General features: G+C 43.2%; 2 protein-coding genes across 4 annotated transcripts in view; one reads left to right on the top strand and one right to left on the bottom strand.

The window, feature by feature from the left end:
* ube2f (ubiquitin-conjugating enzyme E2F (putative)) overlaps positions 1–8,714 on the bottom strand; it is a 63,940-nt gene extending 55,226 nt beyond the window's left edge. Inside the window, exon 1 of one of the 2 annotated variants that reach the window (XM_079517562.1) lies at positions 8,452–8,714. The gene's annotated coding sequence lies outside the window, so the exon portion shown is untranslated. The remainder of the gene's footprint in view (positions 1–8,451) is intronic. The other variant, XM_079517561.1, reaches the window with a different exon arrangement.
* Positions 8,715–10,385: 1,671 nt separating this feature from the next.
* Positions 10,386–14,030, top strand: LOC306934780 (tubulin alpha-1C chain-like; the record flags this gene model as incomplete). 2 transcript variants are annotated; one of them, XM_079517560.1, is made up of 4 exons in its annotated part: positions 10,386–10,514; positions 12,206–12,425; positions 12,749–12,897; positions 13,135–14,030. In XM_079517560.1, the coding sequence occupies 4 exons, from the start codon at positions 10,512–10,514 to the stop codon at positions 13,954–13,956; spliced, it is 1,194 nt and encodes a 397-aa protein (XP_079373686.1). In that variant the 3' UTR covers positions 13,957–14,030. The 2 variants fall into 2 exon arrangements, with proteins under 2 accessions (XP_079373686.1, XP_079373685.1); XM_079517559.1 differs by lacking the exon at positions 10,386–10,514 and having other exon boundaries at positions 12,200–12,425; positions 12,982–14,030.
* Positions 14,031–16,353: the final 2,323 nt, after the last annotated feature.

A 16,353-nucleotide genomic window follows, 5' to 3' on the forward strand; every position in this document is an offset into this window, starting at 1 on the left:
TCACATGCTACTTAAAGCGATGTTTCAGGCAGAGCAGACCTCTCATTCTGTGGACCTTAATGACCAAGTGAATAGAAAAAACACAAATCAAAAGTATGTCATGACATCACAGGTTACTCCTTAACCGTTGAGCTTTTGGGCCTGTGGCTCCCTGGCTACAGGCAAAAAGAGCTCAAATGTCAAAACTCAGAGCGACTGTGGCTCAAGAGGTAGAGCAGGTCGTCCAATGATCCATGGGTCGGCGGTTCGAATCCCGGCTCCTCCTGTCTACATGTCGAAGTGTCCTTGGGCAAGACACTGAACCCCAAATTGCTCCCGATGTGCTGGTTGGTACCTTGCATGGCTTCTGCCGCAATCGGTGTGTGAATGGGTGAATGTAATGCACAATCTATGTAAAGCGCCTTGGATAAAGGCGCTATATAAATGCACCATTTACCATTTATAAAGGTTTTGCTACAGTAGCAGCTGCTCTTGAGCCAGAACAGCCACAGGAGAGTCGTGTGGCACCTGGCAATGCAAAGGACGTCTGTTTATTTTGCCAAGGCGTACACCCATATTGGGGGAGTGCAACAAACTGAAAAAGAAGATGCATAAGGACAAGATTGCCTTTCAAATGGCGAAAGGAATCCGCTTCGGATGCTTAAATGTAGGACACATGTCCATTAGTTGTACAGGGCGACTCATGTGCTTTGTGTGACATGGCAAGCACCCTAGCATCCTTCACATTCAGTTTAAGGAAAAGCAAACGGATCAGAAACAGGAAGCGCAAGTGAGCAGTGCACTCAGGACCTCTGTTGCCAAAATAGAGGAGCTGTTATTCTCACAATACAATCAGGATTTCAATGAAAAGTCGACAGAGGAAAAACTTTAAAAACAAGGACTTGAAATTCATGGACACGATGGAAAGGTCAGTCCAACTTAAGAACATTACTGTTTGGATCTACCATTCAGGGATGATAACACCACTGTGCCCAACAACCGCAACATCGCTGTGCAGCGTCTGCAGAACCTAAAGAGGAAGTTCAAAAGAGACTTAAAATATCAGAAATACTATACAGCTTTTTAGGTGATGTTATTGACAAGGGATACGCTGAGATTGTACACTCACATCAATTGCAACGTAATGATGGTAAGACATGGTACCTCCCATGAGTGCAAGAAATCATTGAGAGTAGTTTTTGACTGTGGGGCAGATTTAGTGTCTCGCTTAACAGCCAATTACTGCAGGGACCAGAACTCCAACACTGTTTGGAGTTATCTTAAGGTTCAAAGAACATGTGGCCTGAATGTCAGATATACAAGCGATGTTTCACCAGGTCAGAGTGTCGGAAAAGGACATGGATTTTCTCAGGTTTTTGTGGTAGCCTGAAGGAGAATATAGAATGCTGGTACATCTGTTTGGTGCTACCTCATCCCCCAGTTGCGCTAATTATGCCCTTAGGAAAACTGCAGAGGATAACAAAGAATGTTTCCCTCCAATAGTGTCCGACACGGTCCATCATAACTTTTACATGGATGATTGTTTGAAATCGTTAACATCAAAGGAAGAGGCAATGCAAATGGTACAAGACCTAGCTAATATGCTTCAGAAAGAAGGATTTCATCTTTCAAAATGGATCGCTAATAGTCGCAGTGTTGGAGCTCTTGGTCTGTACTGGTGTGTGGAAACGGACACATTTCAGTTTAGAACATCTGTGGAATCCCGTCCATGCACCAGACGCATCACATTCATTATCTTATCCGTCATTAGTTCCATCTATGATCCGTAGGCTTTTTAGCTCTGATCATTCTGCCACCTAAACGGTTGCTGCAAGAAATGTGTAGGAATAACATTAGCTGGGATGAAGAGGGGCCTCAGACAACTTCAAAACAATGGCAAGAATGGTTAGCAGATCTTAAAAGGATTTCAGAGTTTAAAGTGCCACGCTGCATCAAAGATAAATACTCTGGTCTGCCAGAAAGTGCACAATTGCCTCATTTTTCAGATGCAAGTGAATATGGTTATGGCACCGTATCTTATCTTAGACTAACTTTCAAAACAGGAGTACAGGTTTATTTTCTGTTAGGAAAGTCTAGAGTCACTCCAATGAAACAAACTACGATTCCCAGACTGGAGCTCACAGCAGCTGTATTAGCAGTTAGTGTTGACAAAATGCTGAATGCTAATTTCAGTTGAAACCATCTGTTTTTTGGACGGACAGCATGACTGTACTTAAGTACATCTCAAGTGAGACTACAAGGTTTCTCACCTTCGTAGGAAACCGAGTGGCTATCATTAGGGAAGCGACAGACCTCTCACAGTGCAGATACATCAACTCAAAGACCAATCCCGCTGATGATGCTTCCAGAGGGTTGTCTGCAGATCGCTTTCTGACCTGTAAGAGATGGATCGAGGGCCCAGAGTTTCTTCTAAAGGCAGAAGGGGAATGGCCAAAACTCACAGTGGAGCTAATGCTGACCCAAATGTCAAAAAGAATGTTCATGTAAAGGCCATATCTGTGAAAACTTCTACTAAAACTTGCAAAATGCAGAAAGGAAATGCAAGCTTCTGATGATTCAAAAATGACTAAGCTGAAAACTGAACTTGGTGGACAGTCAGTGACTGTGGAAGATGTTTCAAGGGCTGAAACTGAGATTATTCGTTTCAGCCAGAGAGAGATTCCCAATAGAAGTTGACAACATGGAGAAGGGGAAAGCTGTAAAAGGCAACAGTGACATTTCCAGATTAGACCCTGTGTTCGAGAATGGGCTGTTGAAACACCCTGTGATTCTGTCCAAAGATCAGTTCATTTCCAAACTCATTCTACAACACATTCATAAACTCTTGGGGCATGCTGGGCGAAACCATATGTTATCCACCCTCAGAAAGAAATATTGGATCACAACTGTCAATGCAGCATGCAGGAAAACAATATCTGACTGTGTTGTATGCAGACGTTACCAAGGAAAGCCAGGAGAACAAAAAAATGGCGGATTTGCCCCCAGAAAGACTCATTCCCAACCTACCTCCTTTCACGAACACAGGAGTTGACTATTTTGGACCCATTGAGGTTAAAAGAGGTCGCAACATCATCAAGCGTATTCATTAGACACATCTATAAATGCTGTGAGAAGATTCATATGCCGCAGAGGCCAAGTAGTACATCTGCAGTCGGACAACGGCACAAATTGTGTTGCCGCAGAAAGAGAGCTCAGAGAAGCGTTGTCATGCCACAACCACAACAAAATACAGAAAGCATTGTTATTGGATGGACTCAAATGGAGCTTCAATACACCTGCAGGATCTCATCATGGAGGAGCATGGGAGCGTCTTATACGTCTTGTTGAGAAAGTGCTCTACTCTGTTCTCAGACAACAACTTATGGATGATGAAAGCTTGCATACCATCATGTGTGAAATTGAAGCATTTTGAATGATCGACTATCAAGATTTCAGATAATCCCAGATGACGCCTAATCATGCTACTTTTGAAGAGGAAACCATTGCTGCCACCTGGACTTTTCAAGGAGGAAGTTCAGTATATGGCAGAGCCATTTTGTAAAAGGTGGTTGAAGGAATACCTCCCGGTATAGGTTCGTGGCTGATGGGAAAGTCAACATTTGACAGTCACCCAGACAAGAGAGGTCTGGTGCGATCCGTGAAGCTTAAGATGAAGACTGGACAGTTGGACAGACCCATCAACAAAATCTGTCTACTGCAAGTAGCTGCAGAGGTTGCAGACAACACCTCTGCTGCACAAACAGTCTAAAGTTCACTTTAGAATTGGCTCCAAAGGAATTTGTTTTGTTTTTTGTAATTGTTTATCACAATTAAGGGGCCGGTGTGTAGGAGCCAATATGGGTGTTTTGATTTCTTTATGATTGGTATTACTTATATGGTGGTGGTGGTGTTGCACTGCCAGGCCACTAGAGGGCAGTTGAATCATTTGTGGTGGGCTGGGCACGTCACCTACCTAGAGAGAGAATCCAGGCGGGAAGCACACACATCTCAAAATATGTGTACAGGTGCTGGACAAAAATATACATACAGAAGGAAGGTTGGATGTCCGCACACCGTGGTTAAGCTCCAAGTATTTTATGTAATACATGTTATTCAACATGTATACAACCTTCCTTCTCCACGTCACCTACCTACTCATTGATAAAATAGGACACACATGTGTTAGCCGGTGTGAATGGACCGCTAGAGATGCGACAGTTCTTACCGTATGGCTATCGTCACTGAAAGAACAATGGAACATTTAGTAACACAACAGTAGGAATTAGGACAACACACAAACAGTAGACACACAGGTGATTTGGGGGTATTATTGAGTGGTGCAAACCACTCCAACAACCAGCTTTGTCTGTATGTTTGTGTACCTGTGTACGTGTCCGGTACCTGTGTACGTGTCCGTGCACAGGTGAGCATGGTTACCATGGTCACTGACATTACGTCAGACCACAGCTGATCAGGCTATATAAGACCTTGCACCACTCAGTTCACACGGGTGTGATTTTTATTTAATGCAAAAGAAACGAGTGCTGCTGCTGTCAAGGAACCAGGCTGGAGGCGAGGCGAGCACGTCATGAAACTTTTTGGTGAGTCCAAATGCCACCGTGACTCAACTGAACGAGGCATTGGGCCAAATTTAGTTTAGCCACAACATTTATGATGGATTTTCTGTAATATTAACAGGCCTGCACACAGGCCAGTGCGCATGCATTGTCAAAATTCATGCTGCGCTGTCAATCAAGTGCCAGGAAGCGCTTCTTTATACAGGGACAAAGAATTTCAGTCACCCAGCTTTTGATTACAATTTACAATTTAGGCATTTAGCAGACGCTCTTAATCCAGAGCGATTTACATTAAGCAATAACAAAAGCATGGCATACATCACATATATAAAAAGTAGTTATCATGAATCATGCGTAAACTAAGAACGTAACAGTGGAGTATCTATGTAAACTATACATACTATACTATATAATATATTATACATGTGTACTATAAAGTGCTATGACTACATGACATGACTACATGACTACATAAGCACAAGAAAAGCAAAGAGCACGTCAACATAGTTGAAACAATTAATAAGGATCGAAGTTGCCCACTTGACAGGTGGCAGGACAAACGTCAAGCACTGTGCAATATATTTCTGTTGGCCTTTCACAAAGCAAAACATGCATGGCCCATGAGTTCATTCCGCTGCTCAAGAGGCTTGGAGTTAACGTTGGAAGTGCCTATCATTCACGCGAAGGGGGGTCCCGCATCATGCAAACCATTGCACAATCAGCTCAGAACTGCGTGAAAAGTTAAAAGCAGCAGAATTTTGGGGTCTGCTCTTTGACGGATCAGAAGACATCAACAAAATTAAGCAGGAGATCGTGTACATTGTGTCGGTGTCTAGCAATGGAGAGTTTAACTCAGATTTCCTTGGATTAATTAATCTGGGGGTAAAGTGATCGGCACAGGACATTGTGGATGGACTTGGTTTAGCGGATGAGTGGAAGACGAAGTTGGTCTCGGTGTGCACAGACGGGGCAGCTGTCAACGTGGGAGTATACAACGGCGTCATTCCTAAACTACGTCAGAAGGTGGTCATCGGGATTCCCTTGTGCACATTCTGTGTACAGCTTGTAGCATAAATGTTTAGGTTGTAGCTTTAAGCAAACTGAGCTCAAAGAGCAGTCAGTTTCTTCAGTGTTTACAGAATATACAGTGCTTAAAGACCAGTCAGTTGTTTCAGTGTTTACAGAATATTCAGTGCTTAAAGACCAGTCAGTTGTTTCAGTGTTTACAGAATATTCAGTGCTTAAAGACCAGTCAGTTTCTTCAGTGTTTACAGAATATACAGTGCTTAAAGACCAGTCAGTTGTTTCAGTGTTTACAGAATATTCAGTGCTTAAAGACCAGTCAGTTGTTTCAGTGTTTACAGAATATTCAGTGCTCAAAGAGCACTCAGTTGATTTCAGTGTGTTTAAAGAACAGACTTTATGCTTAAAGGTGTAGTGAAGATTTTCACACCTACCTAACACACTGGATGCCAAAAATATGGGCAAATTTTCATTTGTGTTTTTATATCAAAAGTCCATAATAATATTTTTTTAATTACTTCCTGAAAACAAAAACGTGTTGAGTGATGACGTGTCGAGGCCCACATCAATAAAAGCCAATAAAAATGAAGCTCACCAGTTTGATTCCCATTGCTTCATTGTCCACAGCTGGTTTTGATTAAAGAACTACTCCGTTTTAATCTCATTCAAGATGACATCCAGACAGTGTATTACTCGTTTTAAACTTAATAATCATCACGCTAAAATATGTATATAGGTTGTGTATAGGTTAGAAATAATCCCCTGGCTTTGCCCCACGTCTTTCTGTCACTTTGTTTACAAACGTGAGAGGGAAGTCACGGACTTGGAGACCCCATAGCCTGGAGGGAATGCGACGCTCTGATTGGTTCAGAAACTTCAGAGCCAGCGTTTCAAGCTGAAACTTCAAAATAAAATGCCCATCATTTCGTTTCACTACAACTTTAAAGAGAAAAGCAGTAATTTGAATTTTCACTTGTTTCTTTTGCACTATATTTGCACACATCCACTCACCTACACTACTGATTCTACAGAACACACACCATCATTCATCTTTATTTATGAATAAATATCGTTTTGCTTAAAGTTATTCATGCATCCCTCTTTTTTCCATCCGGCGAGACGGGTCAACGCATTTTGGGAGCACCAAGTAACTTCTCCAGGTGCTCCTCGGAGTACTAGACCAAAAGAAGTTGTGTGCAGCCCTGAATATTAAGGTTATTGTAGCGGTCAATTTGTGCTGAAGGTTTGTGCTGAAAAATAAAAACACAATGCAAAGTGGACGTCCTACCTCCCCCTCACTTCCGTTTTGCCTTTGCAGTCATGAAAATAACTGCTATTGTAAACCAAATTAGTCAACTATCTAGCTTGCTGCTTAGCAGTTAGCAGAAATGGAAATTCAAAAAAAAAACATCCGTGTGCAGTTATCATACACCATCTCATTCCGGCCAATCAGAATTTGCGTCCTCACCTTCGTCTTCAATGTTTGTATTTACACGAATACTCAAAGTCACACGCACGCGTTACCGCAGTGAAATTTGTTCTCCGCATTTGACCCATCTCTTGGAGCAGTGAGCCGCAGCCAAGGAGCGGTGAGCTGCAGCCGTGCCGCGCTCGGGAATCATTTGATTAGTAGATTTGACCCCCCAATCCAACCCTTTGATGCTGAGTGCCAAGCAGGGAGGCATTGGGTCCCATTTTTACAGTCTTTTGTATGACCCAGCCGGGGATCGAACCCCGACCTCCCAGTTTCAGGGCGGACACTCTAACCACAAGGCCACTGTCTGGTCGAAAATTGTCCATTCATTGTCAATGGGATTTAATGTTTGTGTAGGACAAAGTTTGTGCACATACACCAAAAGCTGGACATATAAGGAGGGGCTATCGCCACACACACACACACACACACACACACACACACACACACACACACACACACACACACACACACACACACACACACACACACACACACACACACACACACACACACACACACACACACACACACACACACACACACAACCAAGTGCACAACAGCTGAACAGCATGACACCACACACATATATACTGTATATACTGTATTGTCGTGAACGAAAATGACAAACAGAAGACAGCTTCCTGTTCTCAGTTTTTATGGGGCAGAATTACAGACTCTCTGTGGCATTCAAAGATTGCGGAAGAGTTGCCTGGCATGAGAGACTAGTGTGAGCCCCTGGCAGTGTCAGTGCATGCAGTACAGTACTGTACATGCATTTAGTTACTCTCTCTGGGTTACTAGCAGTAAGAGAAGATATCAGATGTCAGTTCCACCGACCACCCCCCCCCCCCACCTGCCTCAGCTGTCAGTCTGCCTGAACCCCTGCTTTGCTTACTGACACCTGGACATTATTACAGTAGCCAATAAAACAGCTTTACTACAATAAACTTGAACAAATGTTTATGTATACCAAATATACATATGGGGTCAGTAAGAGATTGTACAAAAAGACCCTTATGGGTCCATTTGGTTCCGTTTTGTATACTCTTACACTCTGTAATTTTAACACTGAGGATTTTACTGTGAAGCTATAGTTGTAGGCGATATTAGCTTATTAACTAACCCAAGTTACCGGCATGCTAACAGTGTGGGCGGCTAACGTTAGCTAGTCTGAGTGCGGTGACAGGTGCAGACAACAATAATACGCCTGAAGGCTTAGGCGTACGTGCATTAACTTGTGTTACATGCTCCTGGCTTTGCAAGACTGCACATTGTGCACAAATAATTTTCACTTGCCAAGTCGGTCAACAAGCACGTTTAGCTAAACGTATATTGTCTAGTGTTGTATTGCTGTGTCTGTGGTCGCTTTACTTGTGTAGTGTGCGTTTGTTTTACCTGCTGTCCTCACAGATAAGAGCTCCGTCCTACAACACCATAATCAATCTGACGCTGACTGCAACCCCAGCTAGGGCTCCGTAAGAGGCACTTCAGACAGAGAATGGAGTCCAAAATCAATGGCGTAACTAAGGAGCTAACGATGAAATGATGAAATATAAACAAACTGGGGGCGATCAGCTGTCAGAAGTTCGCTCCGGTGTCACAGGCGGCGGAAGTGCAGTGATTGTGCCGTTCGTCATTATGGTCCGGGTAGTTTTGGAACAGTATCAGTGTAGTTCCGCCTCTGGTTCCGCCGAGCATGATTGATATCGGATAATCGGATGGATTGCCATTGGTACCGGTAATTCCTTGTATTATTTTTTGCAGCAACCTGATAGATTGGCTATTGTATTCATAATATCAATTTGATTGATTGATTGAAATATGTATTAACAGTTTGCAGAATTACAGTACATTTCAAGCACAAACTCAATACAAAGACTGTTAACTGTGAGTGGACGACCCAATTAAGCATTACACTTGTTTACAAGAGGGTCCACCTTGTTCAATTCATCAAAACATTTAGAGACGTACAAATAGACACTTCTATATAGTCAAAGAACAGAACAGGAATTCATCATAAAGGAGGTAAAAAGGGAAAATAAACATACAGTGAGGGGAAAAGGGGGGGGATTCAGATTTTACGGGGGCCAGTTTCGAATTGCAGCCGTCCGTAGGTGCCCTTTGAGAGCGGTTTTGAAGGAGTCAAGGGATTCGCATGTCTTAATGACTGTTGGTAGGGCGTTCCACATTTTGGTGGCATAGGAGCGAAAATAATTTAGTCCCTTGTTTGTGCCGAATCTGGGTTGTAGGCCTACATGGTTCGTTGCACTCCCTCTGGTGTTGTGGGTGTGGACTTCGTTAACATTAAGGAAGTATCTAGACAGGTACAATCATTTTTAATACTCTGCATCAGTGTGTAATGTGTATGACAACATTCAACAAATGCATAATTATGCAAAAATAAATTTGCATTCTTAATTACTTCTGTACACTAGGCTGTAGGCACCTTAGGCACGAGTGCCACTGGCAACATTGGCACATGGGAGGGTTATCACTGGCATGAGTGTTTTTTATTATATTTTTAAAAAGTGCCCATACCCGAGGCGGGGTTGGCGAAAGGGCCTTTCTGTGTGGAGTTTGCATGTTCTCCCGGACCCTGTGTCCCCTAGGGTAGGTACCCTCACAAAAAACATGCAGTAATCCTGGTCTCTAAACTACCTCCCCCTGGCCAGCCGGGGCGCCTGATGGAGAGGAAAGGAACTGATCGGAATAACGTGTTCCTTCCACGCGCTACGTCCATATAGAGATTCTATAGAAAGGGCGTAATAGGGACTACGTCCGGCCGAGGAAATTCCCCCCTGTCAGGTGAAAAGAAGGAGCTTGGACTCCTCACTCATGCATAGAAGGAAGCATGAGGTCAGTCCGCTGCCCCCCCCCCCCCCCCAGGTTAGCAGAGGAAGTGTAGCGCCCTGGATTAGATAATTGACACTGAGTGGGAAAAAATGGGTTGCAAAATTGTGGGATAAAAAGAAAATATATATATCATTTATTTTTAAAGTGTAGTCAATTAAATTGACTTATGGGGTTTGTAAATAGGCCTACATCAAATATGTGATTATAATCCATTTCTAATGGATAAAGCCTTGGCCTGGAAGAGAGGTCATCAGGTGGAGCCAACACTCTCCAGTTGGCGGGTCGAGCAGATTGGCCAAATCACTGCCCCTTTCATACAGGCTTCCATCACCAAGGCGTAACCAGCCCTGATCAGCTACTCCCAGCCAACAGGGAAGGCAGTGTCCTGCCAACCAGGTGCAGCATACCAGCGACGACCACACCCCAGCAACCAGAGGTCCAGAGCTAAGGAGTTCTTATAATTGTCACCCCCCCCCCCCCTCTGTTTTACTCCAGCCAATCAATATCCTATAAATAGAGGAAGGAAGTGGAAGTCGGTTAAGTCACATTTGAACTTCTCAAGTGAGAAACTGTGGGGTTTTTTTTACACACAACTTGACAAAATGGTAAGTCCCTGCTGAGTCTCACTGCCTTTCATTGCTGCCATAATTGACATGGCTAAATATTTGTATGTTAGCCTACTGTAGTTTGTGTTTAAGTAAAACCCTAGTGTGGCCATTTTGGGCTAATGTGTAAACAAAATAAAGTTGTACAAATGGCTGATCTAGGCTCACAACACTATTTTGACCTACAAGATATAATTGGCAACACTTACCTTCACAGGCTGTGCAATGTGCATTACTTGGATCAATGAAGGCTAGAGCCTTCAGAGCTGCGCCTGCTACACTAAATGGACTGAACAACCTAAATTCGTAGCATTGCTAACACTTGTGAAGGTGTACAATCGCTTGTAGGTCAGAATAGCCAACAACAATGTGTTGTGAGCTTATAGAGCAGTTCTTTTTACACATTAGCCTAGCTCTGGTCCACCAGATTTGTGTTTTAATGTTTGTGGTTAATCATGTATTTCTAATTGGGTTATTAAATTGTGGCAGGCTAAATTTCCCCTAAACATAATGCATGTAAATTGTAAATTCAGTCTGACTAGAAGGGATGAAATGACAGACCAGAGAGGGTGGCATACCAAATGCAGAGGCATGGATCCCCTACAGCAACTCGAACCATGCATGCTGGTTGCATGCCTTTGTCCCTGCATGCTGCAACATTAGTTCCACCGCCTTTTCAAAGGCATAAAGCTGCTGGAATTTGCAGGCTGGATTTCCATGATGCATTGTCATTGTAGCCTGCCCTGTAGCCTATCTCACAGCCCGCTTTCCACGCCCACTTCCGGTAAATAGGGTGTCATTTAACATTAGCATTTACACGTTTTTTTCTCTGGAGAATCTAAGTACATTTTCTAATGTAAAAATGTGACAGACCAATATTATTATGAAGCAAACAAGATGGTAAATCAGCTCGAACAAACCTTACCTTGAGAAAACAAAAGTTGTAGACTTCTTCTTAAATTACCTCTGTTAACATGTAGCGTCTATGGAGTGACGTCACGCTATCACCACTAACCCCGAAAGGGGGCGTATTAAGGGGGCGGGGAAATTCTGTGAGATAGGCTTATAGGCCAGACAATCTAAGCTAAAAAGGGAGTGACCCAAAATAAATTGCAATAGTATTTGTTCAAGGGTTTTTTTTATCCTTGTGGTCATACAAATAACATATTAAAATGTGATTATTATATGCATTTTGGATCATGGTAAATTCAGGGGTTGAACATTAAAAGCCTAAAGCAAAGATTTAAAATTTGAATTGTGCTAGTTTGCACGAAAAACACTCCTTAGGCTAAAAACGGCCATTTTTAGCCCAAGGAGTGTATTTTGTGCAAAACGAATGCTTGGAATAGGTTCAGAATCATGAATAAGCCCTAGTTGGACATGTCGCATGCTACTTAATATAAAACATAATTCAAATTTGATTTTTTTTTTGCCTTATATAGGTTTTCAATGGTACCCCAATGTTCAACCCCTGAATTTACCATGATCCAAAATGTATATAATACGGTAATCTATTTTTAATGTTATTTGGATGACCCTAAGGATCATAAAAAACCTTGAATGATACTATTGCAATTTCCTTTGGGCCAAATCTTTGATTGACTGGCCTACAATTCAGAATTCTTAGTCTCTTACTAGTCTGTGCATAACATTACATTATAACATTCCCTCTTCCCTCTCTTCCTATGCAGCGTGAGTGCATTTCCATCCATGTTGGACAAGCCGGAGTGCAGATTGGCAATTCCTGCTGGGAGCTGTACTGTCTGGAGCATGGCATCCAGCCTGACGGACAGATGCCCAGTGATAAGACTATTGTAGGTGGTGACTCCTTCAACACTTTCTTCAGCGAGACTGGAGCGGGAAAGCATGTTCCCAGAGCTGTCTTTGTTGACCTGGAACCCACTGTCATAGGTCAGTTAACCCATTACCAATTCCTTTCAACTTTACTACTAAATGTATTTCCCCCCTATCAATTAAGCCAAAGCCTTGATTTCATGGAGATTCTTTTTTTTTTTTTTATTGCATCCCTGACCCGAAAATCCCAGCATTTGACTGAAGTTAGTGGGAGACCAATCTTAACCTACTAAACCTATATTAAAAATGGCAGATGGACACTACCAATATTGGCAAACAAATCTATGCATTCAAGGCTTTATATACATATTTTGGGTGAAATATTTACAAAAAATGTACTAATGATTTTGAACCATTTCCTTTAAACTTTCCATTCACAGATGAAATACGTAAAGGAGTGTACCGCCAGCTGTTCCACCCCGAACAGATGATCACAGGAAAGGAGGATGCAGCCAATAACTATGCCCGTGGACACTACACCATCGGCAAGGAGGTCATTGACCTGGTCCTGGACAGAATTCGTAAGCTGGTGAGGACTTGGAGTTTTATTTTTTGGCAAACTGCTTAAATTCATCTTTAACTGATTTCATGGTTTTGTTTTTTGTTTTTTCAGTCTGACCAGTGCACTGGCCTCCAAGGCTTTCTCATCTTTCACAGCTTTGGTGGTGGCACTGGCTCTGGTTTTGCTTCCCTGCTGATGGAGAGGCTGTCTATTGATTATGGGAAGAAGTCCAAACTTGAGTTTGCCGTCTACCCGGCTCCCCAGGTGTCGACGGCTGTAGTGGAGCCCTATAACTCCATCCTGACCACCCACACCACCCTGGAACACTCGGATTGTGCCTTCATGGTGGACAACGAGGCCATCTTTGACATCTGCCGCAGGAACCTGGATGTCAACAGGCCATCCTACATTAACCTCAACAGACTCATCAGTCAAATTGTGTCTTCGATCACCGCCTCCCTTCGCTTTGACGGAGCCCTGAATGTTGACCTGACGGAGTTCCAGACCAACTTGGTGCCTTACCCTCGTATCCACTTCCCTCTGACCACCTATGCCCCAGTCATCTCTGCCGAGAAGGCGTATCATGAGCAGCTGTCGGTCGCCCAGATCACCAACGCCTGCTTTGAGCCAGCCAATCAGATGGTGAAGTGTGATCCCCGTCATGGTAAATACATGGCCTGCTGTCTGCTGTACCGTGGAGACGTGGTGCCCAAAGACGTCAACTCTGCTATTGCTGCAATCAAGACCCGACGCAGCATCCAGTTTGTGGACTGGTGCCCCACAGGCTTCAAGGTGGGCATCAACTACCAGCCTCCCACGGTGGTTCCTGGAGGAGACCTGGCGAAGGTCGAGAGGGCTGTTTGCATGCTCAGCAACACCACAGCCATTGCTGAGGCCTGGGCTCGCCTCGACCACAAGTTTGACCTGATGTATGCCAAAAGGGCCTTCGTCCACTGGTATGTCGGTGAGGGGATGGAGGAGGGGGAGTTCTCTGAGGCTAGAGAGGACATGGCTGCCCTAGAGAAGGATTATGAAGAGGTGGGCGCTGACAGTGTTGGGGACGACGAGGAGGAAGAGGAGGAATGAGGAATTGATGGGCCTTGTTACACACAATCATAGAAAGGGAAACTTGTGAATAAATGCATTCTTTATCCTTTTAACTTGTTTGAATATTTTATTGGACAGAAATGCAAAATGGTCCTTGTTTCCATTTAGAAAACAAGACAAATTTCTACTGCTAATTGGACTGAGTAGTTCATTGAACAATGGGGTGAAATGCAAAACTCTTACTTAGTTTTGTGGTGTCGGCTATAAATCAGGGGTGCCCAAGATCACAAGGGTGTGCAGGTAGACCACATGACATGCCCTTAAAACCTAATTTAAATAAACCATTTTTTTTGCATTTTCTACTTTGAATTACCAAGGTGACTTGATTGACATCAAAAAGGGCCTACGGCTCATACCCACAATGCAATACTTTGTTCCAGAGTGTTGCGCACAAACGTCAGTAGCATTACCAATTCCATTTCCCATTCCTACCGGTTTTCAGCAACTCGATAATTTGGTGGGTAGATCTTGTACATTTTGAAAGTAGCTCTCAAGTGTGGGCACCCCTGCTAAACTAATTCAACCAAGCATTAGTTCCGTCTCAAGAACCAAGGAGCAGATAAATATCAAGAGCCCCCCTCTTGATAGAGGAAGAATAATTTGAGAGAAATGAGATAATTACAATAACATACTATCAGCGACAGCCAGCCAGACAATAAATAGAAAACAAATCTTCATAATTAAAACACGTTCATGTTTATCAATTTCACTTTGAACATTCAGCTTCAATGAAACTGCATGGGCAAAAGCCAAAATGTATTAAACACGAGGTATTGTCTCTAATGAGTGCAGTGATTAAAGGAGAAACCAATCAAACAAAACTACAAGGGAGCTGAGAAAGGAGAAAGTAAACTTGCTACCCAAAGGGAGAATTAACACAGTATGGGCTTATCGGTCAGATAGGTGCATCTGGACAACCACCTACACAATTTTAAATGTGGCGGTGCCATATATAACGGTGACCTTTTACAAAGACCTACACTGTCTGTATCATAAGTGTGTATTTGTAGGCAGACAAGCAACAGACCCATTTGTGGTGGTCCTTATCTGTTGCCTGTCTCTGTAGCCAACTCAGAGATGCTGAACTGCTTACCAGACGGCAGCTCAACTCAGAGATGCTGAACTGCTTACCAGACGGCAGCTCAACTCAGAGATGCTGAACTGCTTACCAGACGGCAGCTCAACTCAGAGATGCTGAACTGCTTACCAGACGGCAGCTCAAAAGTAGAGTGGCAGTTCGATCCCGGCTGAGTTATAGTGTGGAAGTGTCCTTGAGCATCATGGTTTCCTCTGGTGTATGAATGGGTGAATGTACAGTAATGCACTGTGTATGAATGGGTGAATGTACAGTAATGCACAATGTAAAATGCTTTGGATAAGGGCACTATTATAAATTTACCATTTTACAACAGCCTATGACGCTCTCCAGTTTGGTTGTTGAGGGGTGATCTTCAAGGTTTTACATTTTATATTGATTGAAGTGCAATGCAATCTATTTACCATAAAGGACTGAGCAGTGTTTTGATGCAAAAATACAGTTTTGATTAAAACAAAAAGAACACTGAATGATGAAATGAAATGATTACTATATTTACCCAAGGTATCTGGGGCTGGGCTAAGCTCAAGAACTTGTTTCCAGCCAGGCCCTGCTCATAGAACACATTTCATCGTAGTGGTTCAATGCCTTGTTCAAGGGCACTTCACACACATGCAGATTGCAGAACATCGAATACACTACAGTGTTTGTAGACTTTCTCCTGAACAGTTAACGTGCGTGCGTGTGTGCGTGCGTGCGTGCATATGGGGGGGGGGGCACAGTGTCGAGTCAGGCAGGTGCATTTCATTTACAAAGAACAGAGCGTTCATGTAGGCAGGGCAATAATAGCCTGCCGGTATTTAAAAGCACTGCTGGGTTGTCTACCTCGTTCTCTGTCCCCCAGGCAACCAAGTGTAAACGTACAGCAGGAGGGCATGCAGAAGAAAGCACACAAGAGAGGAGGCATTATACTGAGCAGACTACTGATGAATGGGTAGAAAGATTCATTCGTAAAGTGTCTAGAAAGGTATATAGTAGGCCTATGGCAGCCACTGTATGAAATAGTTGACAAAATCAGCTCAACAGATGTGTTGCCACCGACAGACAAGTTGAAAGGTAAGTTGCTTTCAGTTCTGCATTGCATAATGTTTGATTTCATGTCAACTAAATTGGGATGACGGTGCTTTGGAAATTCAAAGACGGTAGGCCTATTGAATGTGAAATGTAATTCACACATATGATGTAAAATTGGCAGAAAAAATGAGATCAAGAAAAGAGACAAGGTAAAAAAAATCTATTTACACATAAACCTGAGATGAGGTGCGTGAGCATAGTAGGAG

This window comes from Electrona antarctica (genome assembly GCF_951216825.1).
Source record: "Electrona antarctica genome assembly, chromosome: 13".
Taxonomy (NCBI): Eukaryota; Metazoa; Chordata; class Actinopteri; order Myctophiformes; family Myctophidae; genus Electrona; species Electrona antarctica.